At 39.9% G+C, this 27614-nt stretch overlaps 1 protein-coding gene across 2 annotated transcripts in view; it reads right to left on the bottom strand.

Moving 5' to 3' along the window:
* tmem132e (transmembrane protein 132E) overlaps positions 1-27614 on the bottom strand; it is a 462444-nt gene that overhangs the window by 28969 nt on the left and 405861 nt on the right. For both annotated transcript variants that reach the window (XM_075487420.1, XM_075487419.1), the window contains 3 exons: positions 23234-23377; positions 13745-13950; positions 951-1230 (listed from right to left, as the gene is read on the bottom strand). In XM_075487420.1, coding sequence (XP_075343535.1) covers positions 951-1230; positions 13745-13950; positions 23234-23377 — 630 coding nt within the window. The remainder of the gene's footprint in view (positions 1-950; positions 1231-13744; positions 13951-23233; positions 23378-27614) is intronic.

Genomic DNA, 27614 nt, shown 5'->3' with positions numbered 1-27614 from the left:
TCGTAGCAGATGATGTTTGTGCATGAGTCTTCCTCAGTAATGAGAGAATAACACAGACATTTCAGGTAATTTCATCAAACTGTTGCTTATTTTTTTTAAACCACTTTAACTGCTTACTTGTGTCGCCCTGTGTAACCTGTTGCAAAATCACTTTGTTCAAATATATCAGGTGGTTGTGTTAAATTAACCGATTGAGATAATGGCCAAAAGTACAAAACAAACCCGCATTTTCCATTCATCATGGGTCCAACAGCCTTCAAAAGGATGAGTCTTTCATTGCCTAAACCCCTAAAAGTCATTTCTGTTCAGCAGAATTATTCATTTAGAGGATTTTTTTTTCAGGAGAATGCTTTTAGTTCCCCTTAATGGCTTACAATAGCTTCGATGCAGTCCTACATCTTTGCCTTATTTAATATGCACACATTGGTTCTCCACTGCTGCAGCTGCTCACCTTAAACTCTGATCAACACTCGACCCTTAGGCATGGCGATGTTAACAAACAGCTAATAATGCGACGCTTATGTTTCTGATTAACAAGTCTCACCCTGCGAGTTGACAGGACTGCTTCCTTAAACTTGTTACATATCACATCCTGGCAACTGTTGTTGGAAGACTGAAGTTCCGAGATGAAAGTGCTCAGCCATGGTGTGGCACTGATTGTTTATTTCACTTATAACCTTGCATATGAAATACATCACACGGTGACATTAACAAAGCCAAAAGGCAAAAGGCATGATTTTCAAAGCTTTGACTTTAAGCTTGAAATATTTCATCCTCTTTTCCTTTCATCAACCTTCATTTTGTGTGGGCTCACTTGGAATGCATTTTCAAGGAGCACTCTGCGTGTGCTCATGCTTCTTAATTAGATGCATCATTTGTCATCCCCAAGGTTCTCCACGTTTCACTGCTGATTTATGCAAACTCTAATCACAACGTGTTAAGTGCTTTACCTTGAGTACAGTCGATCCCAGCTCCAGTCCCACCAGGATCGTCCTGTCCACCAACTCTGCGATCCTGGGGTCGACCACCTTCAGGGAGTCCTGTACCAGGTCTGTGACGTCCACCTGCCAGTCTGGCCCCAGCATGGTGATAACCTGGTCAGTGCCCTCTGTTGATGTGGTGTGGAACTGGGTCAGCACCTTGACCAGGGCCCGCTGGTACTGAAGGGTGCAGCCTCGGCTCATGCGGCGCTCGTCGTCCTCATCGTCTGCGTCACTGTCTCTGGTGCTCCTTTGGCAGACAAAAACAGAGACGTGAAATTCAGATGGAAAATGAAGATGGGAGAACCTGAGAATCTAAGCCTAATAATTCCAATTTGTCTAAATGTGTCCACAAGTTCTCATCGTTATAAAATGTGAGCAGCCGATAAGAACATTAAATAAAAACACCCTCAATCATAACTTATTTAAACCAAGCAACTGCTGCTACATATGCTCAGCACTGTGTCAGGATACTTTATCTCAATTTGTGCCGTCTGTTCTTAAGGGTCTCCACTCATATTATAATTTGACATCAAAATACTGAGGAGAAACTCGGCAGCACTCCGAACAAATCAATTAGATAGTTCTGATGCAGTTTTGATGAGGAAAAAAGTCCTCCAATCCAGCAAAGAAGGAATGATAATCACTGCAAAGCAGTTATTGGATGGATTTCCTTCTTATTTCAGAGGAGCCCGAGGCAGAAAGGTTCAACTTGCCACATACATCTCCTACCAAACTCAATCCGCTCAACAACAAGACGTATGACTGACCCAACTTCCTTCAGCAGGCTTGACAATCTGCCAGTTCCTCCTTAAAAAAACACTTTTCTTTGCTCTAAATGAATTGAGATTTGGGAGCAGGGTGGGCTATCGGCCAACAACTGAGTAAAGGATTTCCCATCCTGAATTCAAGGAATAATTATAAGCCAGTGTCTCACAAATGCTTTGAATAGACTCCCTCAACAACATGATGCATTGCTCTGTAGACTTCCAGACACGTTCCACTTATTGGGTTTGATTATTAAGTCATCTGCTTCTCCACACGCCATCAGTCCCCTCAGTACTATAGCACTCTGACTGTAACTTAGCACTGCCGGGTTACCTGATGTGGAAAACACAAAAAAAGCCTCCCATCAAGATTTCAAAAGTCTTTTGCAAATATGTGCTCATAAGTAAATCAGAAAAGGTGGACTGCCTGTGAATCCCAAAACAACTTCTGAATATTTGACAGAAATGAAGGTTTGTAGGTAGTCATGTCTGGATGTGGCAGAGGGGAAGGAGTCATTGCATCAGGACACTTGGGGATGTCTGTCCTGCGTCACCGTTACTGGATCATGGTTCAGCTTAATCTGTTTTGATACTGTGTCTGCTGGGTTAGGTTCAGACATAAAATCTACTTGGTTAGATAAAACACATATCTGAAATGTCTCCTATCTGTAACAACCATTTACAAAATGTGGGGTTACAGTGATGACACTACTGCATCTATGGAAAAACACAAAAACATCTGTAAGTTGAACCCACTCAAACAACTGCTGTGGTTGGGTGAATTCATTCTCACTCCAATCCCATCATGTACTGACGTTTAGTTAGGAACTGTATGTATACACAAAGGCAGAAATCTACACGAACATTATTTTCTCTGGACTTATAAAGGCAAGAGTACATATGTTTTTTTTTTAATAAATAAATCTCATTCACTGTAAAAACTATACACACACACAAAAACCTGATTTCCGCTTCCGTTTTCCTGGATCTTATTTCCGGCATAAAATACGTTCATCTACTCATTGATTAAAATTTTTGGTTAAAGTCGGCGTCCTTTGGACGCTATTTAGATCACTCGAGATCCGTGTATATCCATATAACGGGAGTGAACGGAGCATAGACAATACAGCCTCTAAATAAGGCATTATCTGTCTTTATTTCAACTGCTAGACTACTAGACTATTTTTTATTGACCTCATATCAAGGTTGCCAAGACTAGATGACTAAACTAAACTACAAACTGTATGTGGGGTCAGAAAAATCCAAACAATTCAACAGGTCTATACTTTCAACAAGCTATAGTATGGCTTGATTTCATCGTAGCGATTTCAGCAATTAATGTGACAATCCTACCGGTGGATTCTGTCTGTAAAGTTTTTGAGGCCATTATTAGAATTCTGCACAGTGGCATTGTAGGCCTCTACCGACTCTCCTACAAGACTCAAATCTGAAGTCCCAATTATTCACACTTGAAAAAGGTGAAAATGTTCAAAGCAGTTCAACAGCGTATAATATGAGCTGAGATGTAGGTGACCCAACCCCTGTGTAACCCTGCACTAAACAGGCACCCATTTTTCAGCTTTATATTTAAACATTTCACCATAGCGTCACTGTTAAGAATACAGAGAAATTTATCAGGATTATACTCACAAACTTGAAATGCGTTTTGATTCAAAGGACGCTAAAACAAATATGGAGCAGAAAGCCAGCCAAAATCCCCACGTGTTAAAAAAGGCCAGAATCATTGCAGAATCAAAACAGAAAATGGGCTATGAAGGTACCTTATTTGCAAATATTTGCAGGTCGATTTGAAGATCATTCGATTAAGATTTGCTCACCACGAGGATCACGGTTTTAACTGTGAGTTATATATCTTCTGTGGTACTAGAGGAGCTTTGTAAAGAGAGTAAACTCTGAAGATGTATTCGCCTTACCGGAGGTTGGGCTTTGAGACCACTAATGAGACTACTACAGCCGAGCCTCTGCATTGAAAGGTACAGAGAGAGGAAGGTTAAATAAGGTGAAGGTACTTTGAGGTTATTGTTATCTAAAGCCTGCATAACTAGAGTGAACCTACTGAAAAGCAGAAATCTGATGCACCTAATGTCCCCGCTCCGAATGATCATACTGTGGACCTCTGTGTTCTGGAGAGTGTAGCTGCAGGATGTGGGATTCTAACTCACACTCTGTTACTCATTCATTTTAAAGGCAAACAAAAACCCAATGAGACAATCAGACTCACTCTGTCTCTGTCAAAAGAGTTTCTCAACTTCAGGTCAGGGCGAGTTTACCTTCCAGAGTCTGTATTCGAAAATAAGGTTGATATTTTTTTTTTCTTCCCAAGGAGAACATTGTCCACTCTTATTAAAGTCTCTGATACAGGCATAGATGCTGAAGCTCCAGTGCACGTGGACTGCTTGCTTGATTACACTTTCCTTTTTTAGAACACGTTGCTGGATAACACGGCCAGTAAGCAATTCTGCTGCACTGTAGCAAAGACCCACTGCAGGCCAAGCGACCCTGCTGTATTCAAAGGTTAACAGTGTGTCACTTTGCAAGGAGTAAGGGGATGTAGGATTAAAAGAAAACAACATTAAGGGATGGGAGAGTAAAGAAGACGGGAGTGTAGGGAGTCAGATGCTGTGTAAAGGGGAGCCAGAGTTTTGGTGAGACATGGAAGCAAACGTGTTATAATAGTGAGTGATGGGAGGACTGAGATGAGTTAGAGAGAAGACAATAATTCAGTCTAATAAGATAATCATCATGATTAGGTGTTACTGGAGTGTGTTTGGGCTGACTAATGAGATATTACATTGTATGAGAGATCTTGTTTTTTCCGTCTTATGTCCAGGGGTTATTTACGGTGCTTTGTTAAGCCTTTTGTAAACATCAACTAATTCATTATCACGGGACACATCATGACCGATGTAAATAAACGAGGCCAAGGTCAAGACAAACACAGCCTGCTTGCTCATGCCAGAGGTATTGTCAGTGCTGGCGTAACTCAAAAAATGATTTCTTGAAAATCCTGTGACTGTCTCTTCTGGCTCAGCCTCCCTGGCATCTTGGCACAATCAAGTTTGCCAGAGTTGTAGAGAGCTATTGGCACTTCCCTTGTCGTGTTTATGGCACGTGTCCAGAAGATTGTTGTTTTGCAAGTCAAAAGATGTTTGAAAGTCTTCACACTCAAGTCGAAGTCAATTCAAAGTGATAAACTTTGGGATTGAGTCAAAATCAGCTCATCGGGTATCATGCGGTATGAAGACCAGAAATGAATAGCCTTGAAACAGACAGAATCTGACTTCATGCAAGACGTTGGCACAGCAAATTCAGCTATACTTACATGTACAATGATCTCATACAGAAAAGGTTAGAGGTGGCAGAATGTCAACAGTGTCACAGGGTTTGTCATACTTAAGTCAATAACTCGAATTCCCTCCAGTGCATGTATACTGGGACATGGAGAGTGATCCAATGAAACGGCAGAGTTAAATTACAAATGTAGCCCAACTCACATGTAACTGTTCTGTATGTCTAAAGTCATAAAAGCCTATCAAAACCAAGGATAAACAAGCTCTGGGAAGCATTACTCTGGGTGAAACAAACTCAGTGACAGTGACTGCAGGACATTTAAACATATTCTGTTTATGAGATTAAACTTTCACCAAATGTAGACATTTTTAAATCCAGGTTAAAAACATTTCTGTTCTCATGTGTCTATGCATGAAATCTGCACGCTATCTTTGAACTTATCTAGACTGTTGCTTGTTTTTAAATTAATTTGAATTATTTTATTTGTTTCTTTCTCTTTATATTCTTTTATGTATTTTAATGCTTCTTCCACTCCCTGCTGCGATGCTTTTATTTTATGTAAAGTACTTTGAATTGTTTGTACATGAAATGTGCTATATAAATAAACTTGATTTGATTTGATTTAGAAATCACAGAACTATAGCTGGTAAACTGACTGCAGAGCAAAATCAACATCTTCATGTATGTACAGTATCAACAGAAAACACTACATCTAGAGCTAAATACAACTATTCTTTCCCCAATCAGCATTAAAACATAAAATGGTGCAAAGACCACAAGAAGTAGACTCAAGTTTTTCTTCTTATTTAGGGTGAACTTATTCACGGAGGACCAAAGAAGCCTTTCATACTGATAGGTTGAACCACTGATAGTGGATAGTGAAAGTTATTTTTGTCTTGTAATAGCATAGCATGGTAAGGTTAGTGGTAAGGAGTATTTGTTTCACAGTGGTGGTGCCATTTTGCAGAGTGATGATATGCAGAATCACACAGCTATAATAGTTCATAATTGTCTTAGTTAGCTCAACAGAGATGTGGAACACCTTTATAAGTCAACATATTCATCAGATCTTAACATAATCAAACATCTCTGGGTGTGTTTTGGTGCAGCAAATAAGGAACCATTTCCCTTTGACAGGATCTGCTTGATGAATGCATTAGAATTCTCACAGCAACTGTCCAAAAATTGTAAAACATTATTCCTCAACACGTTTAAGAAACCATTGCAGCCGAGTATTGCTCCATATCAATACCAAGAAAAAAAGATATATCATAGTGTTTCCATTATCTTTTCCAGCCCAAGGTCCAACCCATGTGAAAACTTGTGTCTATATGTCAAATGTTCTAAACAAAGGCTTTTTTTCTTTATTTTTTTCCAGGCTTAATCCATAGTGATTTATGCACAAGTACATTACCATGAAATGAGATGTGGGCTGTTTTTTAAAACAAAACATATGCAACCCAATCAATCATTCAAGGAATGCAAACATAAGCAGGAATTAATTTGCTTTCCGTGAAATAACATGTCTTTACAAGCTAAAGTCATCAATGTAAGCTGTTGTGCAAACTACGTGGGTTTAGTGTATACCTCTGGGTTATTTGGCAACAACTCAAATTAAACTGATGATTATGTTTCAAAGTAAAAACATTGCATAGTTCATATCTAAATACAGTAACAATTTGGAGCCTGTCTGCTGCATCAGCCAAGTGAAAAATAAAACATGCAAGGTTACATAAAAAGATGTGTCCAACATCATCAGCTGGATATCACTGAAAACTCAGAAGTGTCTCGTGGGAAGGCTTTTCTCGTCAGTGTCAAACAACCTCAATAGTCTGTATGTGGCACTTTCTAAAATGATGCGTGCCGACTTTGTGTGTCGTTTCCTGATGTGGCAAAGACGTCATCGGAATGGGAGCAAAAAACACGTCTGCAAGTCTCAGCACATCATTTCCAGAAGTACAAGTTGCCATTTCCACAGGCACGAAAGCATTCCCATTTCCATCAGAGATACAGGCTTCTGAGAGCTGATAACAAGCTGGATGGCCCCTCTCCTTTTTAGTCCTGAGGATATAACGTCGATGATTTCCAAAAAAATATTCTCATTTAAATTCGGTTGACCATGCAACAATTTTCCACTTTGCTTCAGTCAATTTGAAATGTGCTTTGGCCCAGGGATGACAGTGGCACTTCTGGATCATGTTCACATATTGCCTCTACTTTGCATGATAGAGCTTTAACCTGCATTTGTAGATGGCACTGTGAACTGTGTTCACAGTCAATGATTTCTGAGTCCTTGCAGTTATTTCCATGACAGAATCATGTCTGTTTTAAATGTAGTGCTGCTTGGGGGCCCAAAGATCATGAGCATCCAATATTGATATTCAGCTGTGTCCCTTGAACACAGAAATGTCTTCAGATTCAAATTTTTTATGACTTTATGTATTGTAGATGTTTAAATATTCAAAGTCTTTGCAATTCACACTGAAAACCATTATTCTGAAATTGCTCCACAATTTGTAGACATGATTTTTGCAAAATTGCTGAACCTCAGAGAGGCTTTTCCCCTCTATGGTGCTCTTTCATTACGCAATCATGATACTGACTCGGTGCCTATTATCCTAATTAGGTGCAACTTGTTCCTCCATCTGGTTCTTTTCAGTTCCACTTTCAGCCTTTTCTTGCCGCCACCAAATTCGAGATGATCAAATATTTTTTCTCAGAATACTAAAATGTCTCACTTTCAACATTTGATATGCTTTCCACTTTCTACTGTGTGATGAAATCACATGAAGTTTGACCAGACCTCAAACAATATCCAAAATAATGTGGTGTAACATCTCGCAAATCTGATTCTGAAGTACATTCAGAAGGATTCTTCATCTGCTCACATGCCACTTTAATAGGCTGCTAATTTTCCAAAAATCAATGAATGGTGTGCTAAAGTGGGCATTTAAGACACATTTTGAATGGCAAAGTAATATTAGTCTGTAGCCTATCATAGCCCATTGGGGATAATTAAAAAAATGATTATATGCAATATGTTTTTCAAGTATGAGGCTTATTTGGAATTCCTTCATTCCTCAACTACTCTGTAAACATGCCATTTGTATTCAGGTTGGATAGAAGTGGAATAGGTCTGTGTTGATGTACTCTGGCAGCTACGATAGAAGCCGCCACCCATGTGAGTGTTAATGCCCCTATTAAACATTTGTTGTGGGGTTCCGGGATTGTTTGTTACTGCCCCACACACAACAGGAATGCTGGAATATTCTAATGAGTCTAGCTCCCTTAAACTCAGAGCATATTATTTACTGGGGTCCTGCCTCCAATAACCTCAATCTCCCACTGGTGCAATTCCACCACGTCTTTTGGTGTTTTAAAGGATAGATGAATTCAAAAAGATTCTATGATATTGACAAAATGGACACAACATTGGCCTTAGTTGTATATAATTTCAGGAATATAGATATAATAAAAGAATAAGCACAGGCAAACATATTGCAGTGCAATATTCACAGTAAAAAACAACTGCTTCAGCAGTGTTGGAGCTTCTCTGAGGGTAAACTGTGGCAAATGCTTAGGTTTAACCTTCATTCTGGCTGTCAAATAACAGGTATATAACTTCATTCTTACAGTTGTTTAAGAACCTCATTATCTCCCTGGCAGATCAACAAAAATGTATCCTGAAAACCTTTGCGTCCTCTTAAGTCACAGTCAAATTAAGTCTGTATCTTTGCCTTGTTGTATGAAATTGGTTCAGATGGGACACATACATGACAATCAAACAAAATGCACTTGAGAGGTTTGTTCTGCACGGTACATTTATGCTTTGTACCTGAGGCAGAGCATCTAATTGGACCAAAACAAGCAGCTTCCCGTAAAATCCTGGAGAACAGAGAGGAGGCTGGAAGACTAATTTGGAAGACTGCAGAGCTCTATGCACTTTAGATAATGAGTCCTGTGCTAATCACGTACAAAAATAAGTTATCCAAAATACATTCTGTTCTGCACTGAATGCTTTCTGGCTTTGCTCCTTCTACTAGAGGGTTTAGATCAGAGAGGAAAAAGAGAAGAGGCTTCAGATTCCTCTTGTGAAACAAACTGTTACATATCATTCATATTTAGGGAAAAGTTTTGGTTGTCTATACTTTGGGTCGGATCATTGTGTGCATGCACATGTAACACTCACTGATGTGTCCTCTAAATTCATTCTCAGCATCATTAACATGATCACAAAATATCACAAGCATTACTTCCTGTTCTGGTACTGCTGACACTATTACTATTGCAACTACTACTACTTCCTGTTGCTTGTCCAGTTGCTGGTGGTATTTAACTACTGCAACCACGATTACAGCTCTTTCTATTAATGCAGCATGTTGTAAATGATTATGAATACAGCAACTCTGGCTAATTTCTAATCTCTTTTGCATTGTCAGTCAGAAAGATTGATAAGAACCCACACAGGTTAGCCAGATTATGTTATGTCAAAACTGTGTGCGTGCAACAACAGTTGTCAGACGTGTCAGATGTTTAGTTACTCCTCTGCCTCCTTCAATAATGGTACATGTGACAAATGTAGCCTATTTGTAGTTTTGCAGGCGAGGTTATCCGAATTACAAGCTTGGCTTTGCACTGTTGAAAACCACCCCATAGCTGGCCAGGTCCCTTTAGTCAGTGCGGAGCCACTTAACGTATCTAACCTAATTAGCTGCCCCCAAGCAGAACCCGAGCAGCCGGGACCCCAGACTGGCTGGGTGGCGTTCAGGAAGAGAAGAAGAAGGACTTTTATTTATATAGCACCTTTCATAGATAAAAATCACAAAGTGCCTACCACAGTAAAACAAAATTACAAAGAGAAAACAAGTTCATATATAGATACTAACAGTGACATCGGGCCAATCAACTAAAAGCCTGTCTAAAGAAGAATGTCTTCAGCTGCTTCTTAAAAGAATCCACAGACTCCGCCTCACCAAGGGACACAGGCAGCTTGTTCCATAATTTAGGAGCAAAAGCCTGGAAAGACAAGAGGAGGCACAGCCCTAAAGTCAAGCCTGGGACACTTAGTGACACAAAAGCTGAGGAAAAAACCCTGGTAATTGGCAGCTCTATAGTCAGAAACGTGGCATTGGAGACACCAGCGACCATAGTCAAATGCATTCCAGGGGCCAGAGCGGGCGACGTAGAATCCTATTTAAAACTGCCGGCTAAGGATAAACGTAAATGCGATAAAATAGTTATTCACTTCAGTGGTAATGACACCCGGTTACACCAATTGGAGGTCATTAAAATTTATCTTGCATTGGTGTGTAATCTTGCCAAAACAATGTCGGACTGTAGTTTTCTCTGGACCCCTGCCAAATCTGACCAGCGATGACATGTTTAGCCGCATGTCGTCCCTCAAGCGCTTGCTGTCTAGTAGGTGTCCAGCAAACAACGTGGGCTACATAGATAATTGGCAATCTTTCTGGAGAAAACCTGTTCTGATGAGGAGAGACGGCATCCATCCCACTTTGGAAGGAGCAGCTCTCATTTCTAGAAATATGGATGAATTAATTAGTCATCCAAAAGCATGACAAACCAGGGCTCAGACCAGGATGCAGAGTTGTGGTCTTACACACTTCTCTGCAGCTTCCCACCTGCTGCTGCCCTCACAAAACCTCATAATGACTGTGTCTGCTGCCACACCACCCAAATTAGATAAATCAATAAACACAATAGGAGCAAATCCAGAAATTAAAACAAAACAATTACCTGAACAAAAACACAAAACTATTAAATGTGGTTTGCTGAATATCAGATCTCTCCTTTCCATGTCTCTGTTAGTGAATGAGTTGATTTGTGATCATCATATTGATATATTTAGTCTTACAGAAACCCGGTGGCAGGAGGGGGATCATGTTAACATGAATATATTAACTCTCTCTGACTATCTAAATGTTCACGTTCCACGAACCACAGGCAGAGGAGGAGGAGTGGCAGCTATCTTCAGATCAGGGTTACTAATCAGTCCCAGACCCAAGATTAGTTTGAGCTCTTTTGAATCTCTGATTCTCAGTTTTTCCCAAAGTGGAAATCCCAGAAACCTCTTGTGTGTGTTGTTGTGTAGCGTCCACCTGGCCCTTATTCTGAGTTTCTGTCTGAATTCTCATTGTTTGTATCCCAGTTAGTGCCGAGTACAGATAAAGTCATTGTTGTGTTCATGTAGATGTTGAAAATGATAGCCTGAATATGAACTTTAATTCTATATTTGACTCTATTGGATTTTCTCAAAGTGTTAATCACACCCTTGATCTTGTGCTGACTTATGGCATTGAGAGTGAACAGTTAACAGTGTTCCCTCATAACCCTGTCTTATCTGACCATTTTTTGATAACTTTCGAGTTTACATTAGTTGACTATACAGCTTCTGAAAAGAAATTTACATATAGAAGGTGTCTATCAGAGGATGCTGTAACCAGATTTAAAGAGTTAATTCCACCCTCATTTCCTTCACTGCCATGTGCAGATATTACAGAGGACGGCAAACTAAACTTTACTCCAGCAGCACTTGACTCTCTTGTTGACAGCACTATAGTTTCAATCCGTACAGCACTGGACAATGTTGCCCCTCTGAAAAGGAAGGTAATCAGTCAGAAGAGGCTGGCTCCTTGGTATAATTCACAGCTGCGTGCTTTAAAGCAGAGAGACAGTGGCATTCCTCTAATTTAGAAGAGTCTCAATTAGTCTGGAAAGATAGTTTGATAACATATAAGAAAGCCCTTAATAAGACTAGAACTGCTTATTATTCATCATTAATTGAAGAGAACAAGAACAATCCCAGGTTTGTTTTCAGCTCTGTTGAGCCAGGTATTCCTTTAACTCTCAGAAGTGATGATTTCTTGAGCTTCTTTACCAGTAAAATAGTTTCTATCAGAGGACATTTGTTGTGTATATAAAAAAAACTGAATGGAATTGTCATGGTAATTGTATTTTCAGTTAGTCTATGATATTTGGGAAACAGTTTGGGTATTCTTACACCTATAACCTGTTTTATCCTTTCATTATTCATTTTTGCTCTATCAAACTCCTTTAATGCAGCGGTCCTGCAAACACAAAAAAATCAGAAAACCTGTTTTTGGAAGTGTTTTCTTCCCCGTTCAGTTATCTGAAACGTAAAATGTTATTATCTACTTGCTTCTAAAGTCTAATGACTGCTGCTTTATATGTGTGTTCTGAAAAGTAGTTTTTTTTAAGCTTAAGCACAAGTTCACCATAAAGATCTGTTCTCTCCCACTCTGTCCCTTTTCCTTTAATGACAATGTTGCTATTGCAGCAGGTCTGTTCTCTTTATCACTTCTGCTTCTCTGCGCTGTCAAAACAACTCAAACCTCAATATTTACATCTATCTTCTGAACAAATTGTCTCATAGCCTGATTTTTCAGAGCCAATAAGCTTATAGCTCTCATTCTTTAAACATCAAGGAAATTCTGTCACTCTGCCTCCACGACCACCTTTTTGTGCAACCCTCCTTTTCATCTCTTCCTCATCTGGGTTCACTGGGGTGTTGTCTAAGCCATCTGCTGCTGTGCCACCACCAGCGTCTAGGCTCCTTGGGGTCCTGTTCTAATCTTCTATCCTCATCCAAGACATCAATTCTCATATGATGTCATTGCTTATTAGAGTCTAATAACCTAATAGTCGGAAAAGGGTGGAATGCTCTCTTCGGGTCGGGAATGAGATCCTTCCCCAAGTGGAGGAGTTCAAGTATCTCGGGGTCTTGTTCACGAGTGAGGGACGAATGGAGCAGGAGATTGACAGACGGATCGGTGCGGCGTCTGCAGTGATGCGGGCTCTGCACCGGCCCGTCGTGGTGAAGAAGGAGCTGAGCCAGAAGGCGAAGCTCTCGATTTACCGGTCAATCTATGTTCCTACCCTCACCTATGGTCACGAGCTGTGGGTAGTGACCGAAAGAACGAGATCGCGAATACAAGCGGCCGAAATGAGTTTCCTCCGCAGGGTGTCTGGGCTCTCCCTTAGAGATAGGGTGAGAAGCTCGGTCATCCGGGAGGGGCTCGGAGTAGAACCGCTGCTCCTCCGCATCGAGAGGAGTCAGATGAGGTGGCTCGGGCATCTGGTGAGAATGCCTCCTGGACGCCTCCCCGGTGAGGTGTTCCGGGCCCGTCCCACTGGGAGGAGGCCCCGGGGAAGACCCAGGACACGTTGGAGAGACTATGTCTCTCGGCTGGCCTGGGAACGCCTCGGGGTCCCCCCAGAAGAGCTGGAGGAAGTGGCCGGGGACAGGGACGTCTGGGTCTCTTTGCTCAAGCTGCTGCCCCCGCGACCCGATCCCCGGACCAGCGGAAGATAATGGATGGATGGATGGATGGATGGATGGAACCTAATAGTCTTTATTATGCATATCTGGATTTCCACTTTCTTTAAAACATTTTTTTTCTACTTGTATGTTTTCTTCTCTTTTGCAGTGTTTTATGGTTTCTTAGTTGTCTTTTTAACGATGTCTTGTTTTCAGAAATGTTGTGTAGTAGTGTCACTCTCATATTAATGCAGTACAATGCTAACATTAAAGATGATTAACAAAGGAAAAGTTACAATAATAAAGCCCACGTGGCATGTAACTGTAATGTCCTCCTAATGTCACTAGGTGTGGTAACCATATGGAGTCGTGTGTGAGCTGAGCCTCACCTTCGGTCAGGCAGAATGGGAACCCTCCAGCCTTTGATGAAGCTCAGATTGTTGTCAGAAAGTTCCACCTGCAGGGGAAGTTTTGGAACCCAAACGGTGAGCTCCAGTGGTGCGCTCAGGTGCTCGTAGCTGAAGATGACTCTGGCATTCATGGAGCCCCGCGTCTCCTTTCCATTGACAAACACGTAGTCGCAATTCATGGATACCTAGGAAAGATCACGGTCAGGAGTCAGACCATCTATATGATAATGGCCATGTCAGTGGTAGAGAATCTAAAAGAAATAAGATGATGTATGACAGAGTATGCAGAGTCCCTTATACAATACATAGCTGAGCATTTCAAGGTACAAACTTTAAGCAGAAAAAAAAGCACTTTGGCCTGTGAAAAGTGATGTCAAACACTGCATATCTTCACTCAAAAGTAATACAATGCACTCTGGAGTTGAGTAGATTTTCCTTGGAATTTCCATATTTTAAGACTTCTCTCACTATTACATATCTCTTTAACCTAAAGGGTCAGTTTTTTTTCAACCTGGACCTTATTTCTGGCATAAAATACGTTCATCTACTCAGCGATAACAGTTTGGTGAAAGTCGGCCTCTTTCGGACGCTATTTAGATCACTGGAGATCCGTGTATATCCATATAACGGGAGTGAACGGGGCATTGACAATACAGCCTCTAAATAAGGCATTATCTGTCTTTACTTCACCAATACTTTAAGACCAACGAATGAATGAACGCGTACTATTGCACTGTTAGTTCAGAGCTGCCGTGTTGTTGTTATTAGATTAGATAGATGAATGTAAAAAAATGAACTAAAGTGGATATTTTTTTCCATTGTGTTCATTAAAAAAACTTAACTTGAGAAACTCAGCCATGTTTTTTAGCTATTCTCGATAACCCTGGAACAACTTTATCATAAAGAATCTGACGAAGAGTCTGGATTATCAGATGTAATAGAGGAAAGATCTGGAAAGATTATGTGTCCACTAAACAATTTAGTGGTGTCTTTTGTTTTCCAGTGCCAAAAGTGCTGTAGTCAATTTGCCTTCCACATATTGAAAGACAACACAAAACCTATAGCAAACCTAACTTTCATTGACTTTGATCCTGCTGAAGATGCAAGAGAAAATGGTTCTCTTGCAAGGTAAGTCTGTGTTTAGCACAGTATAGACCTCATTTTCTTAGCTGTTTGTTAGTTGAGGCTCCAGTTTGCGGGATTTAATTCCATCCAGGACAACATCAGCTAATTTCAATCAGCTAATTTTAATAACCTTGATAAGAAACATGGAAGGAATGAGTGAAAATCAGCTGTTGCATTAAGTCAGAATGAAAAATGAAAACCCACAGGCTTTCCAGCCTAAACTCAATTTCATCTTGATACAGTTAAATTAGTGCTTCCGAGTAAATAAGCATTCAAATCATGCCCCAAGCCCACTGCTTCACTTGCACACCCTCATCATTATGATATGTGGACAATTACATGTAATATGGCAAGAAAAGCTTTTAGGCAAACATGTCATTCAGCTGACATTTCACATGAACTTTGCTCATAACACCTTATGCTCATAAATAAACATATTCACACATTTCACCTTTCACATGACTTTCTTGTAATGCGATATAATTCGTGTCATAGTCATGACACTGAATTCAATATGTGGGATTCTCTAAATTTAACTTGAAACAATTTTTTAGCTTTTCCATCTAGTCAAAAATCTCCAGCTCCATTTGAATTATCATAAATACTTGTCGCCCTCCATCACTAAATTATTAACTGCAACGGATCTGGAGGGCTTTGCTTTTGGGCTCCCACTGAAGATTTATCTGGTGTTGGGAGGTAGCTGGCATTGTAATCAGAGGATCTAATCTCCCGCAAATGGAGGTCGGGCTGGCCAGTCTTCTCAGGGCTGAAGATTCATCATAACTGGGAGGAGGTCTGGGTAATATAATTCCCCACATGCAGACAGGCTAGAGAGGGGGACAGGGGAGGGTGGTGGAAGAACTGCTAAAGATGACAATCTTTCTTTCTGGTTCGGTTAATGCAATTTTTCAGTTTGACCTCATGGGCTACAGCAAAAATCCAGTACTTGTATGTTATTGTTCTGCTTGCTGACTTATAATCTTATCTGTACGTTCTGAGTTACAAAAGAAAAAGAAGTAACTCGACACAACAACCCCAGCCACCTTTTATTGATCACAGCTGGTTGAATGTGGAGTTGGCAACATGTGCCTCCCTTCTACCCTAAGGGCAGACAAACACACATGAAAAAATGCCCGAGAGGCAGCACCACTTCAGCTCCAGCAGCTATTGCTGCTGATAAACTTTGCTGGCTAATTGCAAGTCAAAAGCTGTTAGCGACTCTGGGTATCAGTGGTCCTGTGGGGACTCGCCAAGGAGGGCTTTCACACACTGAGCCACCACATGCCGTCACACTGCTGCTAATGCTCTGTGGCATCTTCCATGGTGCCAGCAGATTGCCTGGGTGGCGACAGATCGTCAGGACAAGTGCAAATGCTGCCTAAGTTTGGTCGTGCACTGGTCTCGTGGTGCAGAATGAGAGACTGGTTGAGTTTATAAAGATGAGGACACCTTTCGCACATTTTTTCCATAACATTAACTTAATCAGTTTCCCTAGTAAAGGCAGCAGTGTCTGCCCTTTAAGTGAGTAAAGCTTTTGTAGCATTTTGTCGTCATGTGCCCACTTAATCAAGCAAAATCCTCTGTTCATCCACATGTATTAGTATTTTAATGCATTTGTTTGCACAGCCAGCTTGAATTTTGATCAAAGTAAGCTGATCTGGTGTCATCACTGAAGTTGCTTTAACAGTTTTGCAAAATGCTTCTTTGGAACCAATTCATCGGCTGAGCAGTAATGAGTGAAAGGACCTGTAGGGACTAATACTGGTTCAGATTGGTTCAGACCGACCCATCTCTCTCACAGACATACATTTAGACAGTATTGTGTCTGAATAAGATGAGCAGAAAATCAACAAGGCACTGATACAAGCAAGTACTTGCAATCATAATGAAAAAGGCCCAAATCTTGTTCCATTTTGATGTTTTCTCTGGGTTAATGTTGATGGGGATGGTCACTGTGTGCGGTCACTACGACTGTACTGCACATTTGGCTTTCAGCATGAAAGGTTGCTGTGGTAAATATTAAAGTCACGTGATCACCTCGAAGCATAACACGTAAGACACCCAAATCAAAGATGAAAACTGGATTCAAATGATCAAAATGTTGAAACGTTCAAAGTCATTTCTGTAGCTTCTGTTCCTGTGTTGTATCTGCAAGTGATGCTTTGCTCCTACACCCTGATTTCCTGTAAGTTTATCCAAAGACTACAGAGAAACAAGTGATTTTCACCTCCAATGGCACAATGTTAAATACTTAACGAAGAGAGGACTGGTACAGATGAAAACTAGAGCCATCCTGATGGTGCTTGCATATTCATGTGTTTCCAAACAAAACTGACAATTATCCCAGACTTTATTTTCAAATTCAATTCTGCACTAAATTAATTGCCATGACATTCTGCCAAATGGGGGCTCCATCTAGAGATAATGTATGTGTTAAATCAGCTGACATATGGCTAGCTTTGCTGGCACTGTGTCTTGAAGTGGATTATGAATTTTTTTCTTCATGTGATGAATGTGTGCTTGCTTCAAGAGCAATGCAATGAATGAGTTCATTTTGCTCTGTTAGCTAAATGAGCCAGCCCCCATTAGCCTGTTGTTGGCAGGATTGATGATGATGAGAACAAAAATGATCTGTTGTTCTGGGAAGCTGGGAGTTTGGGGCCCTTTGTTTAGATGTAATTAAAAAAAAAATCATCATGTGATAAGGATACATGAGTTTTCAACCTAATGTGCTGTGTATAGAAAAAATATATTTTCCTCATATTTCCTACTGTGCAGGTTTTAAAATGAACGAATCAGAAATATTTGCAACCTCAATTGTGAGGAGGAGGCAAGATGGTTAAGATAGCCAAACTTAACTGGATATCATAACTGCCGCCAAGTCCCTGGTTTAACCTCTGTCCCACAGCTTGTCCCACTCTGACAGGATCATAGATTAGTGTTTTTTAGGTGCACTGTAAATTGATGGAAAGGAAGCTTTTCATGTCAGTTTTAGGCTTCATTATCCAATATGCTGGATAAAACATGTGAAGGAGAGTATTTCAAATGAAACCCTGATTCTTTCCTAACCAAGTAGTTTTGATATATAAAGTGAACCAACTTGCTTTACTGCCTAAACCCAACCAAGTAGTTTTGATGCCTAAACCTAATCCAGAAAAGCCCGATGAACTAAATAGTTCATTATAGAGAACTATCTTGGAAGTCTTCTGTAAAAAAACAGCTTGTTGCACATTGTTGTTGGGGGGGGTAGATTGGAAAACAATGTGGTCAAACATTTAGCTGCCTCATGCTGGTTTTAAACGTAGGTTTCAGGAGGTGGTGTGACTTTCCACCCCCTCCCCTCCAGCCTCTTTACAAAAGCTTTTGCTGTCTGCATGTAATACTGCTGCAGTTTTTGCATTATGGCACCAACACTAAAGGGCACCTTGTGGGAATCTCATAGGGCCTTTGACACAATCTAATATTTGATACAACGGGATAAGACCAGGTTGAAGTTAATTGTGGCAGCAAAAAGTACATTAATGAGGAAAAGCATGTTTGAGGACTAGGGATGGGAATTGATAAGATTTTTACGATTCCAATTCCATTTTCGATTCTGCTTAACGATTCGGTTCTTTATCGGTTCCCTTATCGATTCTCATTTGGAGAAAAAGGACAACAAACCGGTCGATTAGCATCAACTTTGTTTAGTTTAGAAGTAACACGAGTCGTGACCTTACAAACCCAACAACGGTGAGGTCCACATTGGTCTATCCTGGCCTGGGTAATTGAACTCTTCCTGCTCTGGTGAAAGGAGAAGCTGGAGGTAGAGGTGAACTGGGGGTAGTACCACCAGCCTCTGGCTCTGAGCCAGTCAGGCTCTGCCTCTCATGATTTCATCTAAATGTAATGCCTGAGAAGGCCTTCATTTCACCTTAACCGTTACTAACAGCAGCTTTTACAATGAGGCAAATGGCGCTAACATGATAGGCAGTGTTTGTTAGTTAGTTAGTGACCTGCAGTGTTAGCCGAGGACATACTAACGTTGCTAACGTTGCCGACGTTAGTCCGGAGCAGATCGAAAACGCGACATTCATTCATAGTTATTACATGTTGGTAGTATTTCCTCCCTTTGGTGAAATATTCACTTTGCAAGTTGCCCTGTTGTCGTCTTTTTTAGGGATGTGTAACCAAACTTTCGAGCGTTTGTACCACTTGGGCGCCATGTTTACTGCTGGCTGCGCTGGAGTCGTCATTCGCGCCCACTGGAATCGATAAGGGAATCCTTTGCAAAATTGCCAAACGATTTTGAACATGTGACGAGTTCAAAATGAACAAAAAGCCATCATTATAAAATGTTCCATAATACGTTCTAAGAAGCTTAATTCTTTTTAATACCCGGATCCCTTCAAATTATTTTCAAAGTTAAGTTGTGTAAGCTCACAGCTTACATGCCATTAACGTATATCTTGTATTAAATGCTAAATTTGGACTTGTACAAAAGGTAAATTTGTCACATCAATGTGGAAGTGAAACATGCAGGAAAGAGTCTTCGGGAAGGTACAGTATGTATGCAGGATAACTACAGGCATTAGATGTGGTGTGCAGGAACGGAGCCTTATCTCTGGTTTTAGTTGGGTGACATGAATCATAACGCCACAGGAGAAGATGATCAGTAGGGAATGGTCTGTGCCTTCCGTGATGACCGTACATACCCCCTACCTCATGACACACTGTCACACTCATTTGCTGTACTTCCGACCGCGTACAGCTAGAACATGTACACACATTAAGGCACAATCTTAGACAGACAGGATTAGCGGATCTTCTAAAGGGTCCTCATGCGCAATGCAGCTTTGGTATTTACAAAGAAGAAAGAACTACATAAATAAATATGACAGCAAAGAAAAATGACAGCGTCTCACCTATTTCTACCCTTAAGAGTTAGAGAAAAAAAATGCAGCAGCCTTGAAGTTGGCAAATATCCAAATGAGAATGCCGGGCTCAAAATAAAGCTTTACTCAGATAACTTTTTTTGAATAATTTTTGTTTAAATATAGTTTTAGTTGAAGGCTTCTAAAGAGCTTTGTACCAAATGTATTTTGCACCAGTCCCCTGGATCTCGCTGCAAAAGAGGAAAACAGTGACAATAAAAATGTGATTCGAATAGACTGACATTACATTTGCCACGAGAGTAATGTGACTGTGGCATAAACAATAACAACAAAACAGTGAGGTGTTAAACCTCTCGCAGGTTCACTCTGACTCTCATTCCTGCATTCTGGGGGTCGTTTTATTGAACTGTCACGACTCATGTATTTCCCGGGCTTGAAGGACTCATTTTAAATTAGCAGAGAAAGTTCAATGGTAGGATCGGCGAAGCAAGCTCACTCAATATCACACAGTCTAGCACCTTATCTTTAATGGACCATGAAAAATGATGAATGACGTGCTGAGGCCAGCCAACCCAGTGCAACCCTCATCTTTTCTATTGACAGTGCAATACAATGCAGCACAGCTGGAGCTCCTCCCGCCCTGAAGAAACAAATCTGTACAGGAAACGTATTGACCTGAACTCTGCTATAAGTCTGATTTATAATTCAATTTGTTCTTCCCCAAGCATCTATGTTATTAATTGGTCTAAAGTTGTGAACAAGATGGGAATGTGAGCTAACATCAGGGTTGCTCCACCACCAAAGAGCCAAAATATACCAGACATATGCTTGGCTTTTCAAAGAAACAAACAGTGTCTGGTAAAAGCTGATGGCTTTCTGGCACTGGTCTGTAAAGTCCAATAATTGAACAGCTGCCCTGTCTCATATGACCTTCAAGAGCTGCTAAGTCACTCTAAAAAGATTTCCTTGGTCTGTCTTGATGTGATAGTTGGAGAGAACAGATTCAATATTCGTGAAATAGAAGAAATGCACGTGGTAAAATTGAAAGATTTCAGTAAGTGGGAGGCAATGAAGAGCCTGACAAGTTAAAGCTGATGACACTGTGACCTCCCAATCACAGATGAACGTTTCCATCAGGTGCTACTGTGTTCAAAATGTTATGGAGCCTTGGAATGAAAAGCTGGAGTTTGAAAAATGCAGAAGCAGAAACTGGCTGAGGAGAAATGTTAATATTGCTCGACGAAATTCCCTGGTTAAGGCAGAACTTAAAAGCTTGAATGAAAATAACTTTTTGTCATATTTCCTGAAACCATCTGTACACCAGAGACAGCAATAGATGAGGCATCTAGTCTGTGAATTATATCGGGTTCCGCTGGGTCCTCCTGGTGCTTCGAATGCAAGAAACCACAATAAATAAAAACAACCACTAAGAGCCAGAAGGGAACTAACTGGTGGCAATCACTTCTACCTCTATAGTTGCTGTGGTGGCTGGCGTGCAGTTGCACGACAGCCTCCTCTGCAGGGAGGGGTTTTGGAGGCTGTTCAATATCTTCTCAAAGGTAACAAATCTGGCTTTATGTCCACTGCTATACAGAAACATAGATTAAAACACCCATAGTGTATTCTGATTAGCAGGGTGACATGATGCTGTTTGAAACACTGTCAAATTATTCTATTTTTCATGAAACAAAAATGGAAAAAGAAAACCATGTCTGAACTATTCAAAGCAGCGTTTGATATATATTTCCAATATACAAGATCTAATATAATGAAAATGTATTTGGGACTTTGTATTTAAAGGAGAAAGATTTGACTTTATTGCGTGATTAAAAAAAAAAGAGATTCTTTATGCCTATGAAATTAAATATATTTTCTGTTTGGGATTAATACAAATCTCTTTGTACAGTTTGTACAGGTTTTTCACCACAGTCAGTAAGACAGTGTGAGTTTTAACAACAGACTTAGTGCAATATTAGGCTCACGTGGTTGCTGTTTTACATGTGCCTGTCTTGTCCTAAGTTGGGGGAAAAATGCTAGTGAGCATCAAGTAGCAATTTCCGATTTTTCCTGTGTGGTTATTTTGTTCCTATTTGTTCAATGCTTTTGTTGTTATTTAGTCTTAAGTACAAGTATAGTGGCGATTGCTTTGTCTAGAGAGATTGCCATTGTTGGTTGAAAACTATTAACCCATCTCGACTGGATGCATCATACGCTGGCACACATCTCCATTTGAAGCCTGATTTCATATGATATCATCATTTTCAAGACATGCGATATGAGTTCAGATACAAACCTCATTTCCAGAAAATCTGTCAAATTGTTTGAACTTTATTAAACAGACAAGACAGACAACTGCAGAGGAAATTATTTTCAACATTTCCTGCAAACAACTTGAACATTGTTTTTAGGAAATGCAAACAAATGTAGAAGCTGTTGGCTGCAATACACTAAAAAAGTTGTCATACAGGTATAGAAAGAAAAGTTTATGGAATACACAAGTAACACAGTTGTGGAAGATTCTAGTCATCAGATTAATTGGTGACAGGCGAGGGTGTCAGGACTGGGTATAAAAGGAGCATCCAGCAAAGACTTTCTAAGTGAAGATGTGACTTTTATCTCACAACAAGTTCAGAGTCTAATATTGTGAAAAGATTAATGGAGTCCGGGAAAATCACTCTGTGCGCAATGCCACCATGATCATTATAACTACAAAAGCTGATGAACAACTTACTATAAGAGACTAATGTTTAAATCGTCAAACCGTTAAATTGTTTCATGTTTCCATCTGTATCAGAAGCTATAAAATGGAGGTTAGAGAGGGCATTGACGTTCTGTCAAGCTTATTAGAAAACGTTTAGGAGGATGTTTTAAACACTACTTCGATTTTAGAATGATTGAAAAAAAAAACTTTAATAATCAAACAATAGGATCAGGTGTAGCCTGCACTGTTGGCACTATTGTATATTTAGATATAACAAGACATATTATTTGCCATGTACTTCCTCTAAAGCCAATTCTGCCATTTCACAATCATTTTTATTATTATCAACACTGTAAAACAGTACTGACACATCACTTTGGGGCCTATACAGTTGTGCAATCAGCCTATGGAGCAATCAATTATGACTGTAATTGGCTGGAGTAAATAATATCAGCGCAATCACAGCATCTAATGGCCTCTGCAAGTTGTGGTGATCACTGTTTAATATATCTAATCAGCAAACAAGACTGGAGCTTGCACTCTGTCTTTGGAAATCTTTTTGACTCATATCTAGAAGCTTATCTACATCCACTGATTTCATCTAAGAGGTAGGAATCTAATCACTAGTACATATGAAGAAGGCCTAAATGTATTTCTATGCTCTCCTGATGATATGACTGTGGTTCTGTGGGGATTTAAAGGGATTACATTTGCCAGAATTACATCTTCTCCCAGATACAGGGATTGAGGAAATGTGGTTTTCTGTACCTTTACAATGTCTTCATTTGAGGACTTGCACTGCACAAAGGCTGAGACATCGGTGACTGCCCCATTCATCTCTATGGAGACCATTTTCACAGGAATGGCCACAGTGCGTCCAGTCAGAATGGCCGTGTTGATAATCTCAGTGTCCTATGGAGAGAGGAAATAGACGTGACATTCACGAAGCAGTTAGAGGTAGAGAGTGATTTTCTTTAAAACCATTACCATGTGCCAACTAGGTGACACTTAGTGACAAACCAGAACTTATTTCTGTGTTCTCAAATGTCTTTTGTGGCATTTTCTTTAAAAGTGCACTTTTCTTCAAATGAATGTGTGGAAGTAACTGAAATGAGGATGACAAGGACAGAAAAGTAATATCCTGTACATTAAATCATTCAGGAGACTCATTTGTGATCCTACACCAGGCTTAAATTTCAGGCCATATAAAAGGCAAGACGTTAGCTGTAGCAGCTGTGATGTAACCTTTGTACAATTTGTGTTTTAGCACTGTAGTGTCAAATTAGCCTTTGATGCTTCAAGTCCCCATTTATAGTGGAAAATGCAGGAGGACGTGTTGGCCTCATGATGACATTCAAGAGTGTATTGTTCTTATAATTGCAATAATGATAATTCTGTTCAGGGCATTGCATAAAGTTCATTTTCAAGGGGAGTAGTGTCTCAGATATTTACAGTGTTTATTAGCATCAGTGCTGAGATATTTCTCTTGAAAACTGCGGTTCAAATACCATTTGATAACATTACTTTCATTTCACACTCTCTTTGTTAAAGTTAGACACTGATGCTACTTGGATAGAGTTATGAAAATGTTGTGGTTTGGTTTTAAATACACTATGTAACAACATGAATCTTGAACCTTGGAAGAAGACAACACTGGGAATGGTAGCTCAACTGGATGGCAATGGCATGTCTCAAACAGTGTTCTTCGTGCAGCTGTTTTTTTCCCCATTCCATTTAATAAGCTGTAGAACTATTGTAGTTAGACACAGTATAACAGCCTTGCTTGCCCTTGCAAATGGTCGCAGCAGTCGAAACCCGGAACAGAATGAAGTGGGTAGGAGGATGGATGGATGGCTGGGTGGACAATAGTAATGACACAGTATTCAAGAGAAAGTGGAGGCTGAAGAATAGTTTAAGAACAGCGATAACAGTTCACAATGAAAGCTTATCATGACTGGCTAATTAAGGAGAAAAATGACCGCAACAATATAATTTTCCTTTAGGATAAATAAAGTAAGCTTTCATATAATTGAATTCAATTTAGATAGCGTCAAATAGGCATGTGATAGTTGAGGTTTTTGTTCATGAAAACCCAGAAAATTCAAATTATTTCAATTAATGAAAACTACAAATGAAAGAATACTCTTTCATATATGCACACGTAAATTTGTGTGACAATTATCCATGAAATTATAGACATTTCTACCTTTTTTTGTTATAGCACCTGAGCATCAAAAAAGATTAAATAGTTCTTCACACTACATTTTTACTTCATATGCACTGGGAATGTACTCAGCCAATTAGAAATACACACAGTATAACCCAAGTGACTTCCTTTTTATTATTTTGACAATGCAGTTAGAATAAGTTTTCTCATTTATAGTGAGGAAGTAGCCCTGGAGAAAGACAGTAATCATGCAAGTCTCAAAAAAAAAATAGTATATTCAAATTTCTGCCCAGACCTCATCTTACAGCCTTAATGAAAGCACAGAGCATAAAGTATGAGACCGTCTCTCCTCATGGGTTCTCATTCTGAACTGCAAGGCTCAGAATTCTTTAGTAATCAAGGGAATATTATACACCAACACAGCAGGGAGTTTTGTCAAGGCACTTATTCTATGCAGCTTAACACATGAAACTAACACTATACAACACTTGTAATGCTTTTGTTAAACTGGGGATTGATGTCTACATCATAAAATTGCACTCTCATCATCTGCAAACATTTGATGGTACCCAACTGTAAAATAGGCACCGCCTACTGTCTAACAGTGGTGGAAAGAAATTTGCATTCATTTGCATTTTCTTTCTGCAGAGTTAAACTTTAAAATGTGCGCTACATTCGGATGGACAGTTGGCTTGCGCCTACAGGCTCGTATTCGCTTCACGGACTACGAAACATTTACAAGATTTGCAATCCCATCAGATAGCCCGGATAATCCCATCAGATTTTTTTAGTCTACATTTGCACACGTGGGGACTTCCATCAAGGTTCACTTCAGAATCATTTATGTATTAAGCATAGAATAAAAGATGAAATAGTACAGAACTCTAGAGAACACCGACAAGTCAAAAATCAAAGTTAGAGCTGTAGCACATCAAGTTACATTACATCTATAATGCAAGACACTCATTTATTGATAGGCATCTGCTTGAGTTTTCTTCTGATAAAAAAACTAGGACTCACAGATCTGTTTTTTGTCCGGGGTATCATTCATTCTGCAACAGGAAATATGCTAATTCAAAACTGATCATTAGGAATCTATCAAAAAAAACACAAAGATTGAACTTGTCATGTATGAATTTTTTACTGAGCATCTACAAAAAATGAAGTTGACATGGCTATTGAAGACATCTGTTGAACAGATCTGAGAAATACTGAAGGAGCACTGAGTGGTTGCATGTTGGGGATACATGTAGTGACGCAGCGACTTTCAGAAAATAGACATGTTGAGCGTCCACAGGTTTTAAGTCTTCCAGGAGCTCCATCAGCAACCACGTATTTTTTTTTTCCCACATCTGGACAGCAGTGGGACAGTCGATAAAAAGGAGTCAACGGAGAATGTGGCTGAAACTGAAACGTATCATTCATAGGTTGAAGCTTTCTTTACATCCATCATCGTTCCAGCTCCAAACTCTTTCCACTTGAAAGTCCAACCAGAGATTGGTTCAGTAAATGTATCGGCTTCTACATTCAGTGAACCGGTGTGCATGACACCACACATAAGTTTTTATGTCTGTTAGCAGATCCATTTTTATCTGACTGAACCAAAAAGACTAAACCAATCAAATCCAATAAGTTGTGGATCCGTTCAACAAATGAATGCTTTTCGTAACTACGTCTAAGGCACCAGACGGGATCAGCAGTTTCTTTCTCGTTTGATTCTTTTCTTTGCCTTTAGTTTTCACAAAGTGTGGACAACTTCCAAGAAGCAAAGCACAGCGGACCCTGTGGATAATTGACTGGACTCAGGGGTGAAATCTTAATTGAAAGACATCATCCCTAAGCTCCCCTTGCTGATTTTGGCATCTGGCATGCATTCACTTCGACACTTAACAATTAAATGTGTGCAGCTTTGGGAGCTCTAATTACGCTTTCTTGAATGCAGCTTGGAACAAAAAACATTCATCACTGCTCACAGATATCATTTCACGTAATTATTGTGCTCTGTTGGAAGCAGAGAAAACATTAATTAAATACTATGTTTAATAAAAACACAGAAATTAAACTGGAATTGCACATATTTCTATTTAGCTACTTGAATGGCTTGAACCACACTGTCGAAAGGGAACCCCGTGGCAGTAATGTGGGAGTGCCCGTACATATATTTAAAAATGCATGAGTTTTTTTCGTTTATCTTTCTTAAAAGAAAAGCGACAGGCACTTCAACACTCAAACTCACCTCTAGTCGAAAGATTTTTTTTAAAATCTCTCTTTTTTTTTAGTTGAGTCAAACTGATAATTCATTTAAAATATGTAAAACGTTTTCATTTTTACATTTGAGAAATTTGTGAAAATATTGTCTGTGTACATGTTTCACTCGTTTGCAAATGATCCCCTTTTAGTCTAAACCGTTCAAAGATTAGATTTGCTTTTAGTTATCATCATCCCATTTAATAAAGCCCATTACTGTGCACTGAGGCAATGTAACCACAGCCCTTTTACACACAGCCGTTTCACTTCCTATTCGCCCCATTATACAAAATTTGGCTGCAGTTCAGTTGATTTTCTCTGGGGGCGCTGGCGAGCGAGTGCAGAATGAGATTGGCCATAGCTGGCGCTAATAACTCAAAAAATGTCCCCGCTAGCGGCTGAAACCTGAAAATATTACTGTGATTTATGACAGAGGGATGTGGATTTATAGCAAAAGTACAATAACCTGGGAGTTATATCTTTCTGTTTTCTTACAGGTCTGGCATTTGCGAGTCAGTCTCCGCTAACATCTAGCTAACGGAATCTGAAGAACGCACGGCTGATTACGACCGGCTGCTTTACGGCACTCGTCCACTGATCCTGAATGAACATTAGCTTCCCGTGCAACCGACCAATCTACAACTGCCAACTGCTGTTCTTTATTTCTATTATTTGGGGGGGAGGGGCCCTTGGACGTACTTATCTTACCATATTGTATTGTAAAACAAAAATAAA

This window comes from Odontesthes bonariensis, chromosome 16, assembly GCF_027942865.1.
Source record: "Odontesthes bonariensis isolate fOdoBon6 chromosome 16, fOdoBon6.hap1, whole genome shotgun sequence".
NCBI classification, from domain to species: Eukaryota; Metazoa; Chordata; class Actinopteri; order Atheriniformes; family Atherinopsidae; genus Odontesthes; species Odontesthes bonariensis.
The sequence above is the reverse complement of the archived record's forward strand: the minus strand, read 5'-3'. Positions and strand labels throughout refer to the sequence as shown.